We start from the raw sequence: 19,567 nt of genomic DNA, 5'->3' as shown, positions 1-19,567 counted from the left end.
GGATGCAGCTTGGGTCTGGGGGGTGAGTGCTGAGCCCTGGGCATGGGGAAGGGTCGGGTCCCGTGTTCGGGTGACAGCAGGTATCCTCCCTGCTGAAGCTCCGGCGCCTGCCGCAGAGGTGCAGGCAACGGATTCGGTCTGTGCAGCACCCGCACTGGCTGTGGAGAAGGTGGAGAGGCGCTTGCTGAAGAGACTGCTGCCTGGAGGACACTGCCGAGGGTGTTACTGGGATAGTGTGAGGGACCAGAGAGCGAGTAGAAGATAACGGGGATGCTGAGCAGGTGCAAAACAGACTGATGCAAAGGGGACCCCCAGGGGAACACAGGCATTGAGGAAACGTGACAGATGTTGAGCAGGTGCGGAGCAGATGATGAACAGGCCCAGATGTGGACAGTAAACAGATTCAGGTGCAGAAGCTGAGCAGATGCAGATGCAGAGAAAGAGACTGAGCAGACATGAACCCCAAGCAGATTGCAGATGCTGAGCACATGTAGGCACAAACAGTCTTTTTGGTCTGTGCTTGGGATTCCTCAGGACTGAAGATGTTGGTGGGCGTGCAGTCACATACCATCCAGGGTGTCCTCCTGTGATGTAGTGCAGTTTTGGGGACACGATCTGAACGCCAGCAGTTCTGGGGAGGAGCTGTGACTTGGTGCAGGCAGCCTCAGAATGCAGTTACTCTGCCAGGTTTATGTTAATCTTGACATATGATGAGCTGGAATAAGAGCTACAATGTGGTAATGCAACAAATTTCACTTAATCTCTAGCAGACTGCGCTCCATATGGTTATATGATTAGCTCTCAGCTCGGGACACACCAAGACTCATGGAACAGAAAGTGCACAGGGTTACCCGTAGCAGCACAGCACCATACCCATATTCCAACATTTGTGACCTACTGAAGTATCACTTGTGAAATTCTAAAAATACACGGGGAAACCAAGTGTCTGTGCAAAATAATACAGCTGCACCACGAACTGGTGTGCTTTGGAGAAGGAAACTGGGAAAGCACAACAGCTGGAAATGAAGTCAGAGGAATAGACTGGGACAAAGTAGAGGGAAAAGAGGAATGAAGACGTGGTGCACGAGAAGCAGTGAGAAGGGACTGTGGGTTGAGGAAAATTCCTATGGCGATGAATGAGGCTGTCCCATGTCCCCATAGGACGCTGGGGCAAGGTGCTGAGCAATGGGTTCAAAAGACCAAATGGTGCTGAGATTTAACTCCTGGGAGTGGGCAGTGCAGATGCCACCACCCAGAGAAAGAGGGAACTCTGGAACTGGGTCACACTGGGAGAAAGCGGCTCCAGAGAGGCCGTGGTGTCAAGAGACGCGCTCCTTTTGAAACCTGGGGAGTTTCATCGCTTACACCATGGCTGAATTTGGCCCCGTGTCTTCAGAAGTGGCTGATGTTCAACTTTCCCATGGCTCTGTCACTGTGCCAGGTGGTGATCTCAGAGCACGCTCCGAGCCAAAGCCCGTCTCCTCCGGGGGGAAGGGGAGGACTGCTCCATTGAGGGAGCTGCGAGGACGATGCAGACACGACTGAAACGCGTGCGCACGCACACTCACACGCACACCAACTGTTCGAGCTCCAAACCGTTAGTCAGGCGTCTCGCTGGCTCAGAGAACTCATCCTTCTCGGAGACTTAAGGCCCAAAAGTGAGGACAGCTGAGGAGCAAACATAGCAGTGAGGGGAGCCCCGTCTTTCTAGGAAGGAAGGATATTCAGGACCAGGTTCCCCATCCCTACTCTGAGCTGTTTGGTGACTCATGGAATGGTTTTTCTGCTGTGCCTCTCAGGCACGTTGCCTGAACTATAAGGGACTTTCTTTCAGAGAATAACTCACTCTTGACCAGGTATTCACTACAGGGATCTCCTGAAACTCATGGGGGTTCAGACACCCTTAAGCATTGACTTGGTTAAAGTCAAGCTCAGAGAGCATCTGCAACAGTCCTTCCTGAGCAAAAACAGACACCTTTTTTCCAAGCCAGGTTAAGACACAGGGCAATTAAAGCCATGGGTCGCTGGGTCCAAGCATCTCTTCTCTCCAAACCCACTGCCTGCAGAGTTCTAGAAAGATGAGGGTTTTTATCCAAAGTTATGCAGCTTTGGCATGAAACACCTTGAAGCACCAGTGATATAATATGGAGTGAGGCAATACCTCTTCAAAGACCACCTGCCCTTCCTTGACTTTAAACTCTAACTGTCTTCTTGGGGCTTGCAAGAAACAGCAGCCTGTAGAGAACCTGCACATCGGTGAGAGCGATGCTAGGAAGAGGGCAGCTCCCAAAAGAACCTGCTCCCTGTGTCACATTGTCCCTGCTAAGAGGTTACTGGTCTCACTGTGCAGTCAACAGCTCTGGGCTGTCCGGGCTCCACAGGAATAGCAGGGTTTGATGGTGAGGATACGTCCCGTTATGTCAGACATAGCCTGGCATGGGGGCACAGGCTGTCACAGATTCCCTGTCTCCAGGCTCGGTTACAGCCGCTGAGTGTTGTGAACTGGAAGAGCTGGCAGGAATATTGCCTCCAGACTTTGTTCTGTGCTGTATGTGGACATGCCTGGCTTCCGGTGTTAATAACACACCTGAGCTGGGACTGGACCAGGTTCCCTGAAAAATCACCTCACCTCCTTTGCCCCAAAGCAGTCAGCTTCCTGGGAGTGAGCCCTGTGTCCTGGACACCCTGCTCTGTTGGGCAGGCTCCAGCTTCACAGTGTCCAGAGGGAAACACAGAATGCAGCTCCATCTCCCTGTCGCAGAGGGCTTGTTCCCTTTGTACCCTGGGAACATGAAACTTCTTCTTAGGGAAGATAGGTGTTAATATTTCCACTAGGAATGTCCCCCAGGACACCAGCACATGGCTGCTGAAGTAAGAAGGTAGACGGCAATGTGAGGACAGCAGGTGAAATGCAGTAGATACAGTAATCTCACCAGCATGGCTGCCTAACTTAGCCAGAAATCGTAAGGAGGTGATGAACAATAAATTATTTTGTCTCTCATCTGCACTGTGCTGTAGGACCTGATCTGCAGTCTCTATTAAATACATTGTCGGATAAAGCACTACTGTTGGAAACAGATACTGGACTAGGCTGAGCACTGGTCTGAGCTGGAAAGGCATTTCTGATGATTAAAGGGACACCCTCACGGGCAGGCAGGCAGGTCTGAAATGGAAGGGCAGGCTGTTAACAGCACTATTAATAGGGCTAGGAGTGCAAAACAGCTTAAGGAGGTATTAAAACACAGGATCTGCCTAGGCCTAGGACACAGAACGGTTATCAGTGCCAGCCTGCAGCCAGGAAGATGCTTTTGGGCATTTAATGAGATCAGCACTCGTCTCTTCTGTGCTTTTCTGTGGCATAAAACCTAGACCAGGTCACAGTGGTGGAGTCCCAACAGTGGTGTGCTCTTGGCACTGCAGGGTTGTTGGGCTGAGCGTAGCAGCTCATGGCTGCAGTGGGGTCTGGTCTCCTGAGCTTGCTGAACAGCCACCTCTTCACAGCCAGAGACTTTCCTGTATGGGAAAGCTGTTTCATGCAGCAGTACAGATGAAAAACCCTCCGATTAAAGCCCGATGTGAGCACCTGGTCATCAGCTTACTGAGAAGCTGTTTCTTTGAGGAAGTAGTGGTGCTGTTGTGAAGAGAGGGGCTGACTCCACCAATCCAACTTGAAGGTTGCTCCAGCCAGGGCTTCTGGCCTGTTTGTCACAGGCTGCAACTGTGGCTGGGAATGGGTGATAGTTTTTCTGTTTCCTTTTTTTTGTTTAAAAACAAATAGCAGCTGACATGAGAGCCCCATGTTGCACTGGACAAGTCAGAGGTCATATGAAAGGCTGCATGTAAGCATAGAGCAGGAGCTGCTGTGTCTTGTCTGTAGGAAGGCTTAATGATGCCAGAGCCTTGAAGGCTAACAGAGGTCAACAGGAGAGGAGCAACAGCAATGGCAAAGACTTTTCCATGGGACCAGTGAAGAGAGGCCTGTTTTCTCTTGAGGACTCTGGTTTGAACCTCATAAGCTGTTACCTACTCTCTTTTGGGGCATCTGTGAAATGGATTTCTCTGCTCGGCAGGCGCACATCGAGGCAGAGAATTGCTGTTGTTATTTCCTGCCCACGTGTGTGATCTCCGCAGACCTCTCAGCACTATGACTCTGCACTCGAAGAACTCTGTATCTAGTACTATTCGTGAATTCCTCCTCCAGGCCATGAGTGAGAACTGATCTCAAAACCCAGTTCTTTCGGTACACACTGAATAGTCACTGCCCCCAGAAGTCATCCATACCTCATGCTTTGAGGACACTTGGCTGGCTTTCATTCCAGGAGACAGTGTCAGGGCTTGTAAAACTAAGATTCAACAGCAATGCAATAACCTCCTATGTGTCTTCATGCCTCCAGTATGAGCAGAGCCACACCAGCATCGCTGTTGGGAAGGGGCCGCAGTAGCTGCAACTCAGGTTGCCACATTGCTTTGGCTGGGATTACCATTTTGGATGCAGCAACTCGTAAGCATTAGCAACATTTGATGATCAGAGTTAGAAGAGATAATACTTAAAGTACTGAGGTTGGTCTCTACTGATTCTCTGGCTTGTAGCATTGAAATAATGGTGGCAATAGTGGGAAGATTTTGCAAAATGTTGCGATGTAGCCGCAGTTGGAGCGAATTCATCCTGTGTTATCTTTAGCTAGACAGCCACGCTTCACAGGTGGCAAAAGGCTTGACTGTCAGACCTCTGCTGGAAAGCTTTTTCTCAGACAGTATTTGAGATCCCGCTCCTCAGAGCTGCGGTTCTCAGTCGTTCCATCTTGCTTCCTCCTAGACGAGTTGGGCATTTGTCCGAAAGGCGTCACCTCCAACGTGTTTCGCTTTAATGTGTCCTCGGCAGAGAAGAACAGCACCAACTTGTTCCGCGCCGAGTTTCGGGTGCTGCGTGTGCCCAACCCGAGCTCCAAACGCAGCGAGCAGCGCATTGAGCTCTTCCAGGTGAGTATCCTTCTCACCCTCCCCTGTGCCTGAGCCCAAAATAACTTGGCTCCTTAATGGTTGCCTCGATTGATACGTGCAGGGCCACAAAAGACAGAGAAAAGAAATCCAGTGCTGTGCCTCAGGTGTCTTCCAGCATTACAGTGATACAGTCACCTTTCTTTCACAGTGTGGTTGATGTCCTTTCCCCACTCACGCCCTGGCTGCTCCGGGCACCCTGGCATGGTGCTCACTGCAGCTCTCTGCTGCGCTGAGAAGGGGGCTGGAAGGGCAGCCCCTGACCAGTGCAGCAGCCCTGACCCTTCTGTCACATCTGCATGCCTTGGTCCCTTGGCAGTTTTGTGCCTTTGACTGTTGCAGCACAGTTGGTGTTAATCCAACGGGTGGAGCTCTCTGTATTGTCACTGCTTTACTGGAAAAATAATGCTTTCAGTGTTCCCTTCAGCAGCACAATTCACGGCACCACTAATTCAGGTGCTTATCTGGAGTTTGGTTTGAACCCGTGGGCTCCTCCAGCAGAATAAGGTCTGGTTCAGGTTTGGAAGTCGTCTTAGGCTGGGCTGGACCACCCAGCTAATGGTACTGTTTTGTATCCAGGCAGTGCATTCCCACAGGCTGCTGTCTGCCCACTTTGCAGTAAGAGCGCAGCTAAAATTGCCCAGTGGCTGGTAGCCCTTGAGGACTTCCTGGAATTCAGCTTGAAAGGTCAGAGCAACTCTCTACCAGGTGACACAACTGACAAGGAGGCAATCCCAGAGCTTCTCCATAGGTTCAGTGCTCTGCAGAGCCAACCTGGGATCCTGCAGGAAGGAACACCTTGCACAGGCTGTGGCTGTTTGGAAGCAGGAAGAGATGTCAGAGCAGGGGGAGAGGTCTCCAAAGCTGCTCAGCCCTGGTGTGTTTTGATGGAAGTTGGAGAGTGCAGGACATGCCACAGCATAGGACTGAATAGGCTCGGGCAAGGGACCTTTGGCACAAGGCTCTATTGCCCACTGCTGCTTCTGTGCTGAAATCCAGACCCACATCCCACGGGTGTATACAGAAACAAAACCCCCCGTTGGGTCAGTTGCTGTGTGCCCTGAAACAAGGATGAATTGAGAGAGGTCGGCTGCGTAGGACATAGAAGTAAGCGTTGTGTAGATCTCTGGAGTTCAGGCTGGTTGTGAAGCATGTCCTTGTCACCTGTACCAGGGTATTCCTGGTGTCTCACTTGCTGGGAGCAACCTTCCAAATTAGTTTTTAGCAAGCTGTGGAAGGAAAAAGACCCAAGGCTATCCCTTCCTTATGCGCAGCACTGGCTGATTCTCTCTACCGCTCCTTCTGATGCAGATCCTTCGGCCGGATGAGCACATCGCAAAGCAGCGCTACCTCAGTGGCAGGAACGTGCAGACACGGGGCTCCCCTGAGTGGCTGTCCTTCGATGTCACCGAGACCGTGCGCGAGTGGCTTCTGCACAGAGGTAGGGCTCTTAGCTGGACTGGGTGTCAAGGCATCCATAGAAGCGTGATCAATGTTGACAGGAGTATCTCTCTGCTCCCCCTTTTGCAGCAGCTTGGCTCACGTAGAGGGCAGCCTCTTTCATTCTGAGAACAAGCCTTCCCCCAGAAAGCTGCCTCAGTGCGTGACGTTTGCCAGAGGCTGTCCTGGAGTCCCCGCTGCGTAGCTCTGCGGGCTGAGTCACAGCGAGGATTCGGCTTCTGGAGGAGGAAATTGTTTTCACTGAGAGATGCTGGAGCTTATTTTTGTTCTTCGATTCTAAGCCCAGAGGGGACCCCTCTGCTTATCTAAACTATAGTCTGTAATACATAGAAAAGAAATGCTGCTCTGGTTTAATATTCACAGCAAATCTAGTAGAGAAAAAAGCACTGAGGACCTTGGTTTCTTACAGCTTGGCAGGTATAAAGGTGAGGAAATACCAGAGGCTGACACACCTAGACAGATGGAGGCTTTAGCACTGCAGAGAACATACCTCTGCCACCACTGGGCAGCCCCACAGATAGTTATGGGGCAGATCCCAGCAAGAACACTGACCCCATTCACAGCTGGAGCGTAGGCACCATGACTCACAGCTGGATTGGCCTCACAGATAGAAGCTAGGTGCCACTGAAAACCGGAATGCAGGTACTGGCAAGCAGCCGCTCCCTGGAAGGATAAGCTGTGAGCTTGTAGGCTCCTCCTTTTTCAAGCAGTCGAAGTCGTGTCCTGATGGCTGGAGTTCAGGGCTGGAACTGGAGCGAGCTCTGGGCAGGCACTCTGGCTGACAAGACATCACAGAGCATGCAGTGCTTAGCAACAAAGGTGCTAGGCACCTTGTCAATGCCCCGGGGAGCCAGATGTTTTAATTCATGACACAACATAAAAAAGGAGCTTTCATAAGAGTCTTATGTTCCCTTAGTCAGGCCCACACAGCATGACTGGTCCAGGAAGTTATTATGAAAATAGACTTGCCTCTGGAAAGTCTGTGTGACTTAGACCACTAGCAGTTCAACAAAACAGGAGGTTGCAGCTGCTGAGAAAAATGCTTCCAGTGAAATTACTTGTCCATATCCAACTCGCTTATTTTCAGATCCCTCCTTCAGACACTAACCAGAAGCCAGATAGTAGACAGGTACTGAGGATGGCAAAACTGATTTAACACAGACACCGCAAGCCAGTTCTTCAAAGTACTTGTTTTCCCGTGGAGCTCCTTGAAGCTCACAAACGCTTCTGGATGCTGAATAGCCTAAAAACCATAACCAGGAGCACCCTTCTCACCTGCCCACGAAGCTCCCGTTAGCAACAGCAAGGCTTCTAGCACAGGTGAAGCCACAAGCTTCCCCTTCCCATTCTCCTTTCCAAGGCAGCAGCTCTTCCCCAGCTCTGATAGCATCCCTGACTGACCCACAGTCTGAGTCACCACAGCACATGTCCTCAGCGAAACCTCCCCATGGCAGGAGCTGAGGAACTGTTTCTCACAGAGCCATCTCCTTCTTTGCAGAGTCCAACCTTGGCCTGGAAATCAGCATACACTGTCCTTGCCATACTTTTCAGCCCAACGGGGACATCTTGGAGAATTTGCATGAGGTCTTGGAGATCAAGTTCAAAGGTGATAAAGAGCTGGGTTAGGGGAGGCTGTTGGGGAAGGGAAAGCCTAGGGTATCTAAAGAAAAAAACAAGGTCTTGCTTTGCATATTTGAGCATTTTGCATTGTGTAACATTTGTCTTAAAGCATATGCATCTGGGTTTGCCTGTTGATTGTATGGGTATATCCACTTTGTACATAGGTTAGAAATGGGTGAAAGGAAGTGCAGGCTGGGTGGGTTTGCACGAGTAAACTCCTGCAGAAAGGAGCAATTTTCTATTTCAGTGTCTCTCTGGGAAGTTCAGCTTCATGCCTTCTCAGATTTCCAGGGAGGCTCTGCTTTCCAGTTAGGGTGACTGAAACACAAGGAAGTCAGGCATCCTGTGTGTGGTGGCCCAGAGAGTCAGTGGCTTGGCTGGCCTAAGAACTAGGAACCTCCTGGCTTGCAGCCCTGGGCTGCAGCCACTGGCCCCCACAGGCTCCATTTCTGAGGCTGTTCTGCCGAGTGCCAATGATCTGACATCGTCTTTAAACCATTCATCTTCCTGCCTGTCCTGGGACAGAATCCAGGAGTGAGTGGGACGGATTAATGGCCCCACCAGCAGTTTGCAAATGGTAAAACAGGTGGCCCATAAGCCTCTTATTTCAGGCCTGCAGCGGTCAGATTCACCAGGAGTAAAGGGGGTCCCTGTTAGGGAAGAAGGCCCAGAGTAAACCTGAATCCCTTTCACCCTGGTTCAGGGGCAGACACGAGAGTGTTAAATGCACTGAGAAGTCTTGTTGCAGCCTCCACTTCCACACTGATTTCTTCTTTGTGGATCCCGTTTTTCTCTGAAGGCATTGACAGTGAGGATGACTATGGCCGTGGGGACTTGGGGCGCCTGAAGAAGCAGAAGGACTTGCATAATCCCCACCTCATCCTGATGATGTTACCCCCACATCGGCTGGAAAGCCCAACGTTGGGAGGCCAGAGAAAGAAACGGGCCCTGGATACCAACTACTGTTTCCGGTAAATGAGAATCCAGCCTGGAGTAACCAGGTCCCGTGCCTGAGCTGGGCCAAGCCTAGCAAGACTCCGTGCTGCCAGGGAAGGCAGAGCCCTCCAAAGGGGCTGCGGATCACCACGGTGCCAAGGGGCCACGTGAGGAGCACAGCTCAGCCAGCTGCTCCTTGTGGTGTCCAAGAAGGGGACGCTGGCCAGTTCAGCAGTGTCATTGTGTGCTTCTGGCTGAGCCGCTGGTTAGAGGGAGACTTGCAAGTGGCTTCCTGAAGCACAGCCTCACCTTTACCTGTGGCAGCCCCCTGGTAGCTCCAGGTACCAGAGAGCAGCCGGGCACTGCTGAGGGTGAGCAGGGTGTTGCCTGCGCTGGGTCAGTGGGCAAGCTGCCTGCTGGCAGGCACAGACAAGGCCAGGCTGCTGAGCTCCCCACCTCTGCTCATCTCTGCTGCTGCTCTGAGCTTGGTGCAGCCAAACACCACATCCCGCTGGGTGCTGCTGGGACCAGTCCTTCTGCCCAGGAAGCTGCATCGTGCACTCACACATAAGGCCTCTCTTTATATTCACTGTGTTTCAGGAACCTGGAGGAGAACTGCTGCGTGCGTCCTCTGTACATCGACTTCCGACAGGACCTTGGCTGGAAATGGGTCCACGAGCCTAAGGGCTACTTCGCTAACTTTTGTTCGGGCCCTTGTCCGTATCTCCGCAGTGCAGACACCACTCACAGCACGGTACATCCAGCATGTTATCTTGACAGGGCTTGTGGCTATGACTCCCCTTTCGTTCCCAAGTCTGACCATATCCAGTCTGTTCAAAGCAGCAAACGCAGTTCAGATCCATACTTGTAAAAAAACTGTTGAAGGAAACTGCAGAAAGGAGTTCAGTTTCAGCAGGGAAAACGTGCTTCCTTTGGGGTCAATACTGAGTCCGTGCATCCAGTCATAAGTTGAGGAGGACGATGCCCCTCTCTCTTGGATGAGTTGTGACACAGCAGGACTGATGGTTTTAGAGTACTTATTTGGTATTGGCCAGAGTATTAACTGAATTGTTCACATCACATAGCAACTCTGGTAACTATCTTCTGCCTAAATTTCTCCTGCAGTTTGCACTGGACAGAGGATTTCTGTGTGCTCAGGTTGTCATGCAGAACTTGTGCCATGGGACGCAGCTGCTGTCTGCTACCACAGGGGCAGCGGTAGCCTAAAAGTGAAGGGAAATCCTTGTCCATGTCCAGAAGTGATCCTGCAGTAAGCTCTCCTTTCTGCACGGGCATCTTTTCCAGCTGTATAAATCCCACCTGGTCTATGGCAAAGAGGAGCCTATTAGGCAGAGAGATTCATGAGTAAAAACTGGCAGAAGGAAAATATCTGCAGGTAACTTACATGTAACCTCTGTTTAACATGAGTACACCAGAGTGGAAGAAAACAAAAGCAGTAGAAAAGCACAGGCATAGGAGAAGTAAAGGGGAGAAGACAGAGGAGCAGACAGTCCATCGCTGAAGCAAGAAAAGTCAGAAGAAAATCCTGTGCTTCTATCCACAGAAGAGAAAAGGCAGCAATCCAGACAGTGCAACAGCTCACTAGCAACTTAGCTTCAGGTTTCACTAAGAAAGTTACTGCAAAAAGCAGATTCAGCCAAAGAACAGATAACTAGGTAAAAATTGTATTGCAGAAAAGATGCTAACATTTTCCTGACAGCTTGAGAGTCTCCACAGCAGCAAGGCTCACTGCAGCTCAAGGACTAGTATCAGTGGAAACAGGTGATCTATGGGAGTGAAGGAGTGAACAGATGCTGGGCATTAAGCACAAGACAGGGCAAGGGAATGAACAGCTTTGAAAGGGTAATGGGCATGTAGCTTTACCATCTGGTTGTCCTGAGAAGCTCTCTAGTAGATAACTGGACTGAATCAGTGTGAGAGAAAGGAGATTTCAGTGTGGTTCCTAATGTTCTTTTCTTGAGCAAGAAAGGAAACAATCAGGCATTAAGGTCAGCTGAGTGATCCAAGAAACCTTTAGAACAATGTAGCTGCTGACAGCTTGCCAGCACCACCTAGGAAAAACATGGTGAAGAGAGTTCTCACTAGTCCGTTTAACCTGGAGGCCCCAGAGCACGTGGTACCTCAGTGGTACAGCCAGGGGCTCTTTGCTCAGGATCCCAGGGAGCTTCTACCAGAACGACTGTGGTTACCTGGATCTGGATGACAGAACAGGATGTTTCCTTAGCACCTCTCATCCCCAAAGACTGTAAAGCAGTTAAAAGACAATGTGCCAGACCGTGTCATTTGTAAGCACTAATGAGACCACGCTAGTGCAGGTGAGATCATGCTTTGGCCCTACAACTCCAGAAGCTGCTTACTGCTGAGAAGTGGCCACCTCTGGCAAGAGACACGGCAACTGTTGTGCAGCAGTCACGTAGCTGGAGCGTACAGTCACCTGTGGGCTGGGGGCAGCTGGGAGGAGGAGTCCAGGGGGGTCCCACAGGACGCTCTCCTGGCTCCCAGCACTGTGGTGTCATGACTTGGAGGATGGAGTGGAGGGAGAGAGCACCAGACAGTTCAAAGCTGGGAGGGAATTGTGGATACTCAAGAGGATTGGCATCCATCCAGCGCTATCCAGAGATGTTGGTTGAAATAAGCAGCACTGAGACTCTTTCTTCTGGCTTCTTTAATGGAGCTCAGGACAACATGGCCCCAGGCTGGTTACACCCAGCCTCATTAAAGGCAAAAACTGTGACAGGATCCACCATACCAAATTAGAGATGAAAGGAGACAACAACTTGCAATCCTTTAACCCTCAGGCATCAGCCACAGAGGAGGGCTACTACAATTTTAAGAGTCTTACGAGTCAGGCTGGGGCAGGTGAGACCCTTTAGAAGCAGGGAAATACCCTCTGATGAGCACAGTCCAAGCACACAGAGACCTGTTGGCTTTGCAGTCACTCCCTGTCCTCAATCACCTTAAATGTATTCCTGATTTGTCACCACATTTACTTTGTTTCCGCAGGTGCTGGGCCTATACAACACGCTGAACCCCGAGGCATCCGCTTCGCCCTGCTGTGTCCCCCAGGACCTGGAGCCACTCACTATCTTGTACTATGTTGGGAGGACCCCCAAAGTGGAGCAGCTCTCCAACATGGTGGTGAAATCCTGCAAGTGCAGCTGAAAGGCACCCTGGCCCACCCAAAGCCAAGAGAGAAACTGTCAGCACCCACTCTCCTGCTCCCAGGATAACACGAAAGGAACTGGGGGTCAGAGACTACGCATGCTGAGGGCCGAGTGCCAGACCCTGCGGCTTAGGGTTTGGCAGTCCTTGGGGATCTCTTCTGGAACATTTCTTGGTCTTGTTGGCAGTGTCATCATGTTCCTTCTGGGAGTTACTTTGGTGACACGAAGGCCACGCTCTCCAAAATGGCTGGACAGTTGGTGCGGAAGAGAAGGACAGGGTGGAGGAACTGCTGTGTGTCTGGATGCTGAGTGGTTGCTCTGGGAAAGCAAGGGAATGAGAAGGAGCAGGTGAAAGGGAGAGTGGAAATGGGGAGATGATTTCTATTCTAGCTTTAGCTATCTTAGGACCTCAGCCCTCCCCACTGACGTGAAGAATTAAAGGTACCCCCTGTAGGAGGAAACCCTGAAAGTTTAGAGAAAAAAATGCACCAAGAAGGGAAGCTGCTGAGAGAAGAAATGCTCAGAGATACACTCAGACTTTTGTTCCTCAGAGCTGTGATCCAGGAGCCCTGCAGCTGAAACTCTCTGCCAAACCTGTACATTCAGCGGGCAGATCCTGGCCATTGGTTTCTACATGCGAACTGCAAGGCTCCCTGCCAGCCTGCTGAGGGTGGGCAATACAAGGAAAGAGGGTGCTGCGTCCGTTTTCAGAGGGACTGATGTCTCCATTCAGCTCTTTTCCCTTCCAGGACTTTCTGAGAGATGGTTTCTGGGTCAGGGCAGGAGCAGTGTCTGTGGGTACCTGAATACTGGGCCCATTCATTTGTGATACACCCTGAGGACCTCTTGTCTGTTGTGGTTTGTGAGGTGCTCCGGGGTGCTCTGCACCTGTTCTGCACGATGACCTGAACGTGGCTCAGGCTTCACCTGCCAAGACTTAAAAAATATTAATCTCAAAAACATTGTAAAAAAATAAATATTTGGGGGGGAGATGCTTTTTTTTTCACAAGCAAGTTGTTTGTTGGAGGGTTGGATGGTTTGCTGTTTTTAAACTGCTACTGCAGTGGCATATTCAGTCAGCCTAAAATCTTTTGTCTTTCCAAAATGTCTCTTCAAAGGAGCAGACAGAATTTAGGTCAGCCAGAGAGCCCCAGAATGGGAGTTCCTTGGTACCCTCAAACCATGCCTGGTGTAGATGTGCCCTGTCCCACCTTAGTCCCTGAGACATGAGCATCACCTCTGGCATCTGCTTTTGATCGATTGATACAAAGCTCCCCTCAAATGTAAAACACCTCCATCGATCCTGTTTGAACAGCCAGGGCAGTGCAATTGCCACAGCTGACAGATGTCCTATGTCCATGTGAATACACGTGGTCTGCCAGTACAGACTTGTACACACAGGTAAATAACACACCCCTTCTCCCAATTTACCATGAACAGTGCAGATGCTCATAAAACACTCACAGATGTCGCCCAGACAAGAAGTCAATGTACCCATAAAAGTAAGGGCTCCCAATTTACCATGAACAGTGCAGATGCTCATAAAAAGCTCACGGATGTTGCCCAGACAAGAAGTCAATGTACCCATAAAAGTAAGGGCTTTTTCAGCCATAGATACTCCCACAGGTAAAAATCTCTGGTGCTTGCATGCCATGTGAGACTTGGAGGCTGCCTCTGACTCTCCAAACCACAACTACTTAGAAGTCATGTTCTAGAGACCACAGAGGTTCCTTCCTGTCCCCTGGTCCCCAGCAACTGAGTGTAAAATGAGACCTTAATCGTGTTAATCTTGCGTGGACAGGGCTCACCATGGCCTGCTCAGAATTCAGCTCTTCCATCAAGCCCTTCACAACAGTGGCTGCTTCCATATACCTCACGTGAAGCCGCCATAACTTGTAATCTCAGACATCTTAATAAACGATAAACAACCCTTGCTGCACCATCACCAGCTGCCTAGAGGTTAGCAAGGGTGGGTCAGCGGAAGGAGCCTGCCAACCTGTGTGACATTTTGGCTGGGGCACACATGCTGTGATAAAGGCTCTCCCCAGTGCTTAACTTCATCCCTTTCATCTCTCTGGGGCTCCTTGACCTGTGGCGGTGTGATGATGATGATGAAAGGTGCAGCTCTGATCAGCCCTGCAGCACTGTGGTGTTCCTGTGCCCTGTGCAGCTCTCTGTGCCCACGCTTCTGAGGAGGGAGCAAATAAATGCGTTATGACTACATTACCGTGCTGATAGGCCAGAAATTTCATGGCTGCAGTGGGGGTAGGGGGAAATTCAGATGTCAATTGGCATAGGAATGCTCTCTAATCTCTTTTAGCAGCAGTCCCTGGGGAGTTTTTGATTTACAGCTGCAGTCTGTTCTTTGGTCATTGTTCCTCCTGAGCCCTGGGCTGGCTCTGCTGCCCATCCAAGTGAGGGGCTTCCTTGCTAGAAAAGGGGGAGAAAAACCCCCAAACACCCAAGGAGGGGGAGCTGCAAGGAGCTGAACTAGGACACTGGTACAGCTCATGGTCCTAAGTGGCACTTGGAGAACATCAGAACCACCCATGGATTAACCCTGGCAACCCCTTGAGGTGGCTCTGTCTTCCTCCCCTTGTTCACTGCTGCTCCTTGGTGGCAGGAAGGGTGGCAGAAGGACAAAGCCATTTGTGTCCTTAAAAAGGAGGCAAAATGGCAACGGAAAATCAAGGGAGAAGAGTCTTGGGGGTGTCCAACCAGTAAGGACACAAGTAACCTCTAGGTACAGTAATCCTTGACATCAAACAGACACATTGCAGTTACTGCTTCTGTGTCCACCCTTGTGTTTCCCTAGCAACATTTGAGAATTAGATTTGTGAGACAGCATCTGAATTAATTTTGTTGCAATTAAAATAGCTTTTCTAGGGCTGTTTTGGTTCTAATTCAGCAACAAACTGTACTATGTACATGGGGTTAATAACAGCTTGAATACGCTCTTGGGTGCAGGCTTACAAAAACATTTGAGGAGCTTGTGTGAGAAGGCAGAAGGCAATTCTCTCTGTGCTCTGTTACTAGCTGGCAAATTGAGGAAGACAATGGGAAACAAAAAGTGGGATCTTCACTGCCAACATTGAATACAGCTCCCAACAGTTCCCTTTTGTTGCTCGAAGGAACAAACAAAAGCTGATGAAAACAATCCCAGCACAATTCTGTCTCTAACAAAGATCAATGGTTAGAAAGAGTGAAAAAACCCCCAAACTGTTCTGCGCTGCCATAAGGCAGATCCCACACTGATGATCAAACGACCATCTGGGCAGGCCCTGCTTCTCCATGGCACATTCTCTTGCAGCATGCAAGAGGCCCAGACCTGAACGTAAACACCTTGTTTTTCAGGCTGTAGTGTTGCAGAGCTCTGCAAGGAGCACTGCTTCAGTAAGTACAGAAACGTGCACTGCTATTTCAGCAAAGAATAGTCTTGGCAGGCTAAATGAGCCTTTGTTCCCTGTTCTTTGGGTTGGACGGGTGTCTAGCTAACTCAAAAGCAGTACAAAAGCGCTTACAAAAACCAGTAGCAAGGTCCTCGTTACCACTGCGTGAACTGGGATGCGCTGCTTTGTGTTTCCCCTTTCCATAACTAACAGACACCAATACACACAGTGAACGTGATGGACCGTGTCCAAAAGTAATAAAAGGTACAAGAGACAAACATACCTGTCCACTTCTCTGGCAACGCCGTCGCTCTGCTCTGTTCTGCTCTGTCCTGTCATGTTTCCTGTCTCCCTGTTGTAGCTACCAAATTTCCAGTCTCTGAGTTCACAGATCCTTCTCCTTCTATGCTGCTCTGAAGCTTTCCTTACCTATGGCTAGAGCATCCTCATCAGAGCAGAAACACAGGAGGTCTCCAGGCTCAGACTGCTTTATGAATGAAATCCCTACAGCCATCCCATGACAGAAGAGGATCCATCGCAATGTCTTATGAGGCAGATGTCTTCAATACGGGCCAGGGTCCAATGCAGGGCAGGTTCTGCAGCACAGGGTGAGGAGGATGCAGCTCTAGGGCCAGCTCCATTGTGCAGAGAAGGCTTCTCACCCACTGGAAGTGTTTCTAGTGGCATGCAAAACATCAGTGCTACAGTATTGGGTTGTCTTCTCTCAACAGGTGATTGAAAAGCAATGGAATCGATCAAGAAAACAGAGTTTTTGATACACATGGAGCCAACAGTGCGTTATCTACACACTTGCAAAACTATACAGATCTGTGGTAGTGCAAAAGAACAGATGGTTGTACGGGCTGCCTGTAACCTACATTAATTGTGGTTTAGAGTAACAGCAGCAATTTAGATGAAGTGCGAGGAGGAAAAGATGCCTTCTGATTCTTTAAAAATAACGTCTATTAATTTTTTTAACATTCAAAATCACTAGAATATATTGGGCAAAAAGCTGTGTAAAATTAATAATCAACATGCATACTATGATGTTTAGTAAAGGACCACCTGGATTTTCAGGTCTCTGCTTTCCAAATGTTTTGTTTTGTATACAGGGAAGTCATTTAAGCTCTGGTTCATTTTTGATGCAGCTCAGATGATGGATGGAAGCAACTAAGCTCAGTGGCTTTTGTTCTCTCTTGAAGAAAGGCTTCAGATGCTCTGTACAAATGCAAGACCCTTTATCATGCAACAAGTCAACGTAGAGGAGACAGTTTTACTCATCGGGAAATAGAGTGTCTTAGGAATTAATTGAACCACATTAACAGGAAATACAGCTAATGAAAATTGCTGATGAGTGGTTGCCATTCGCTTACTTCTCTAAATGACAGTAAAGCATCTGAGATGCCACGTATGCCCATAATTTCAGAACGCATGTGGTACAGTACTTTGGATGTCACGGCGTGTTTCCAGGAAAGACTCATTTCAAAGATTACAGACCGCAGTTACTCGGCTGCTTTCAGAACCTCCTTATCTAGGGCTAGGTTGCACTGGGAAGATGGCAGAGATGGTCTGAACGCATCCAACCAAGCAGTTGGGCCTTTTCCAGTACTGGGCTATGATTCCATGGGAAATACGCTTAGGGATAAGGACCTTTGTATCTAGTACAGAATAGAGGTTTCTTTACAGCTGTGGTTTCTGGCAAAAAAACCCCAACTCCACACATTTTTGGTTTCCCACATCCTGCAGACTTAGTGAACAGCTTTCAGGCAGAAACTGTCCCCTGTGGTATATGCTGGCACTGCTGAATTGTACCAAGGAATACCAGTCTTTCAAGTGGTGTCTTCTGACAACAAAGATTTATTTCTCCCTTTTTCACAGGGGCAGTGGTCTTTGGGCAGGGTGATATTCTTTGTCTCTCGTTCCACTGGGTTGGCTAGGCAAGATGATACCTCATTGCTGTCCACAGAGACTGACATAAGAAATAATTACATGAGGTTATGCATGTTTCAGGAGGCAAAGGTGACTTCCTTTTCTGGTCTGCCAACACTCAAGACATTTCTCACTGGCTGTTTACAGATATTCATCCATCACATACAGACATCAGCATGAGGCACTGTAATAATATATCGTGACCAATGCGTGTACATCGCTTGATGAAAGAAGCCACCTGGGTCATATCAAACCAGAGACTTCCTGACATTCTTCAGGAAGGATTTCTTTTTTCTCCTGAAGTTATTATCCTCTTCAGGAAGCAGACAAAGCAAAGATTTGCTATGCAGCCAGGGGCAAATCTTACAGGATTTGTGTGATGCACGTAGTGCAACGGCTGGGGAATGTCTTGTAACTGCATCATTTCTGGAAACAAAATATTATGGTGTTTTATGGTGCTGAAACCCCCTTGCAGGTAGACAGGATGCTTGGGAGATCTCCACTGTTTTCAAGGATTTGTAAGACACTCCACTTGTGGGGGAATGCAGTAGCAGACAGTCTGACTCACAACAAGAGTCTCTGGAAGACATCCAGCCTGCAACAAGCTGCCTTGCGTGACACGATTTGACATCTGCCCCATCAAAGGACCCTTGCTGCAGCAATCACAGAATATCAGGAGTCGGAAGGGACCCTGAAAGCTCATCCAGTCCAACCCCTGCCAGAGCAGGATCACCCAGACTGGGTCACATAGGAATCCCTAACTGTACATTGGGATCTGAAGATTTGGATACTACCATGCTAAGTGCTCCGCTGTGCTAATCTGAAGAACTAGAAACAAATGAACAGAGCAAACAACAGAGACAAAATAAAGGAGATAGCAATAAAACCTCAGGGAACTGCGGCGTGGCAGCAGTTCCCATGTGCTGACTACACATTTTAAATTGTCTTTCACTTTTATCAATCTCACCTGCTCTCAGCCAAGACATCATCTGAAAGACCTAAGAAACTGGCAGAACCACAAGTTGGCAGGAAGAGCCACCAATCTTTATTCTTAGATATTTTTCATGAGAAATGTTCAGTAGACATATGGAAACATGAGTTTTGTAGGTCTGTGAAAGAAAAAAAAAATCCTAGCTGATACCATAGACAAAATGTATTCCACGCTGAATTTCTGGAATCAGAAGTGGTGGCTAAAACACACTTTTGGGAGGGAAGACGACCCTGATTGGAATGGGGGAAGCATCATGGAAGCGCAAGTGTAAGTACTGTAACGAGTGGCATTGATGTGATGCCTACAACTTCATTTGCCCTCCTAGCAGACTCACAGCCATCCCTCTGCACACCTTGAAGAACGGCACAGACATCCCAGATGTACTAAATATATCCGACACGGCACGACCTTGGCAGAAGGGCATCAAAATAAGGCAAAACCACTTCAAAAACGTGAAGCGAATCCTATGTAGTAATTACTGGAAACAGTGGGGGGAAATCCCTTGTAATTTTTCTCCTCCAATCTCAGAAAAAAAACCCCAAATCTTATAGCAGAATGAAGGAGCAATGACAATCAGACATTTGGACTTGGCAGTAGAGGAACTTCTCAAAGATCCCTTCCTGACTTTTGACATGGTAGTGCTCCAGACATAGGGATTAGATCAATAACTCCAAAACATTTTGAGGTGATTTTATGACTTCTGAACATAACTGCACTGAGTACAGTAACTTGTCTCCTCTAAGGCTGGAGGGGGGGGAGGAGACTACACTTTACCATTTCTATAACTATGGTGAAATGAGATTTTCTAAAATACCCTTGCAGGGACAGAAAATTAAACGAATGTTCTGGGATTGCTGCATATCCCAGAACACCAGTAGGCAAAAGGCCAAATAAAACGCTGAAATTGCTTTTAGAAATAGCAGCATCTCTTCCACCTGCCCGAAACAAATTATAAAAATTCTGGTAATAAAAGATACATTTTTAACAACCCCCAAATTCTTCAAAACTGCATCAAATTTGGGTTTTTTTAATCACAGAATCCCAGAACGTTAGGGATT

General features: G+C 49.0%; 1 protein-coding gene across 1 annotated transcript; it reads left to right on the top strand.

Annotated features, from left to right (window-relative positions):
• Positions 1-4,816: 4,816 nt before the first annotated feature.
• TGFB3 (transforming growth factor, beta 3) lies at positions 4,817-12,756 on the top strand (the record flags this gene model as incomplete). The annotated part of the gene is made up of 6 exons (XM_010186383.1): positions 4,817-4,980; positions 6,310-6,439; positions 7,958-8,065; positions 8,879-9,050; positions 9,616-9,769; positions 12,040-12,756. Coding segments are annotated over 6 exons (887 nt in total), but the record flags the coding sequence as incomplete, so codon positions are not given.
• Between the last annotated feature and the right edge of the window lie 6,811 nt (positions 12,757-19,567).

The sequence above is a fragment of the Mesitornis unicolor genome, unplaced genomic scaffold, assembly GCF_000695765.1.
Source record: "Mesitornis unicolor isolate BGI_N332 unplaced genomic scaffold, ASM69576v1 scaffold13646, whole genome shotgun sequence".
Lineage (NCBI taxonomy): Eukaryota > Metazoa > Chordata > Aves > Mesitornithiformes > Mesitornithidae > Mesitornis > Mesitornis unicolor.
This window is presented reverse-complemented; position numbering and strand designations above follow the sequence as displayed.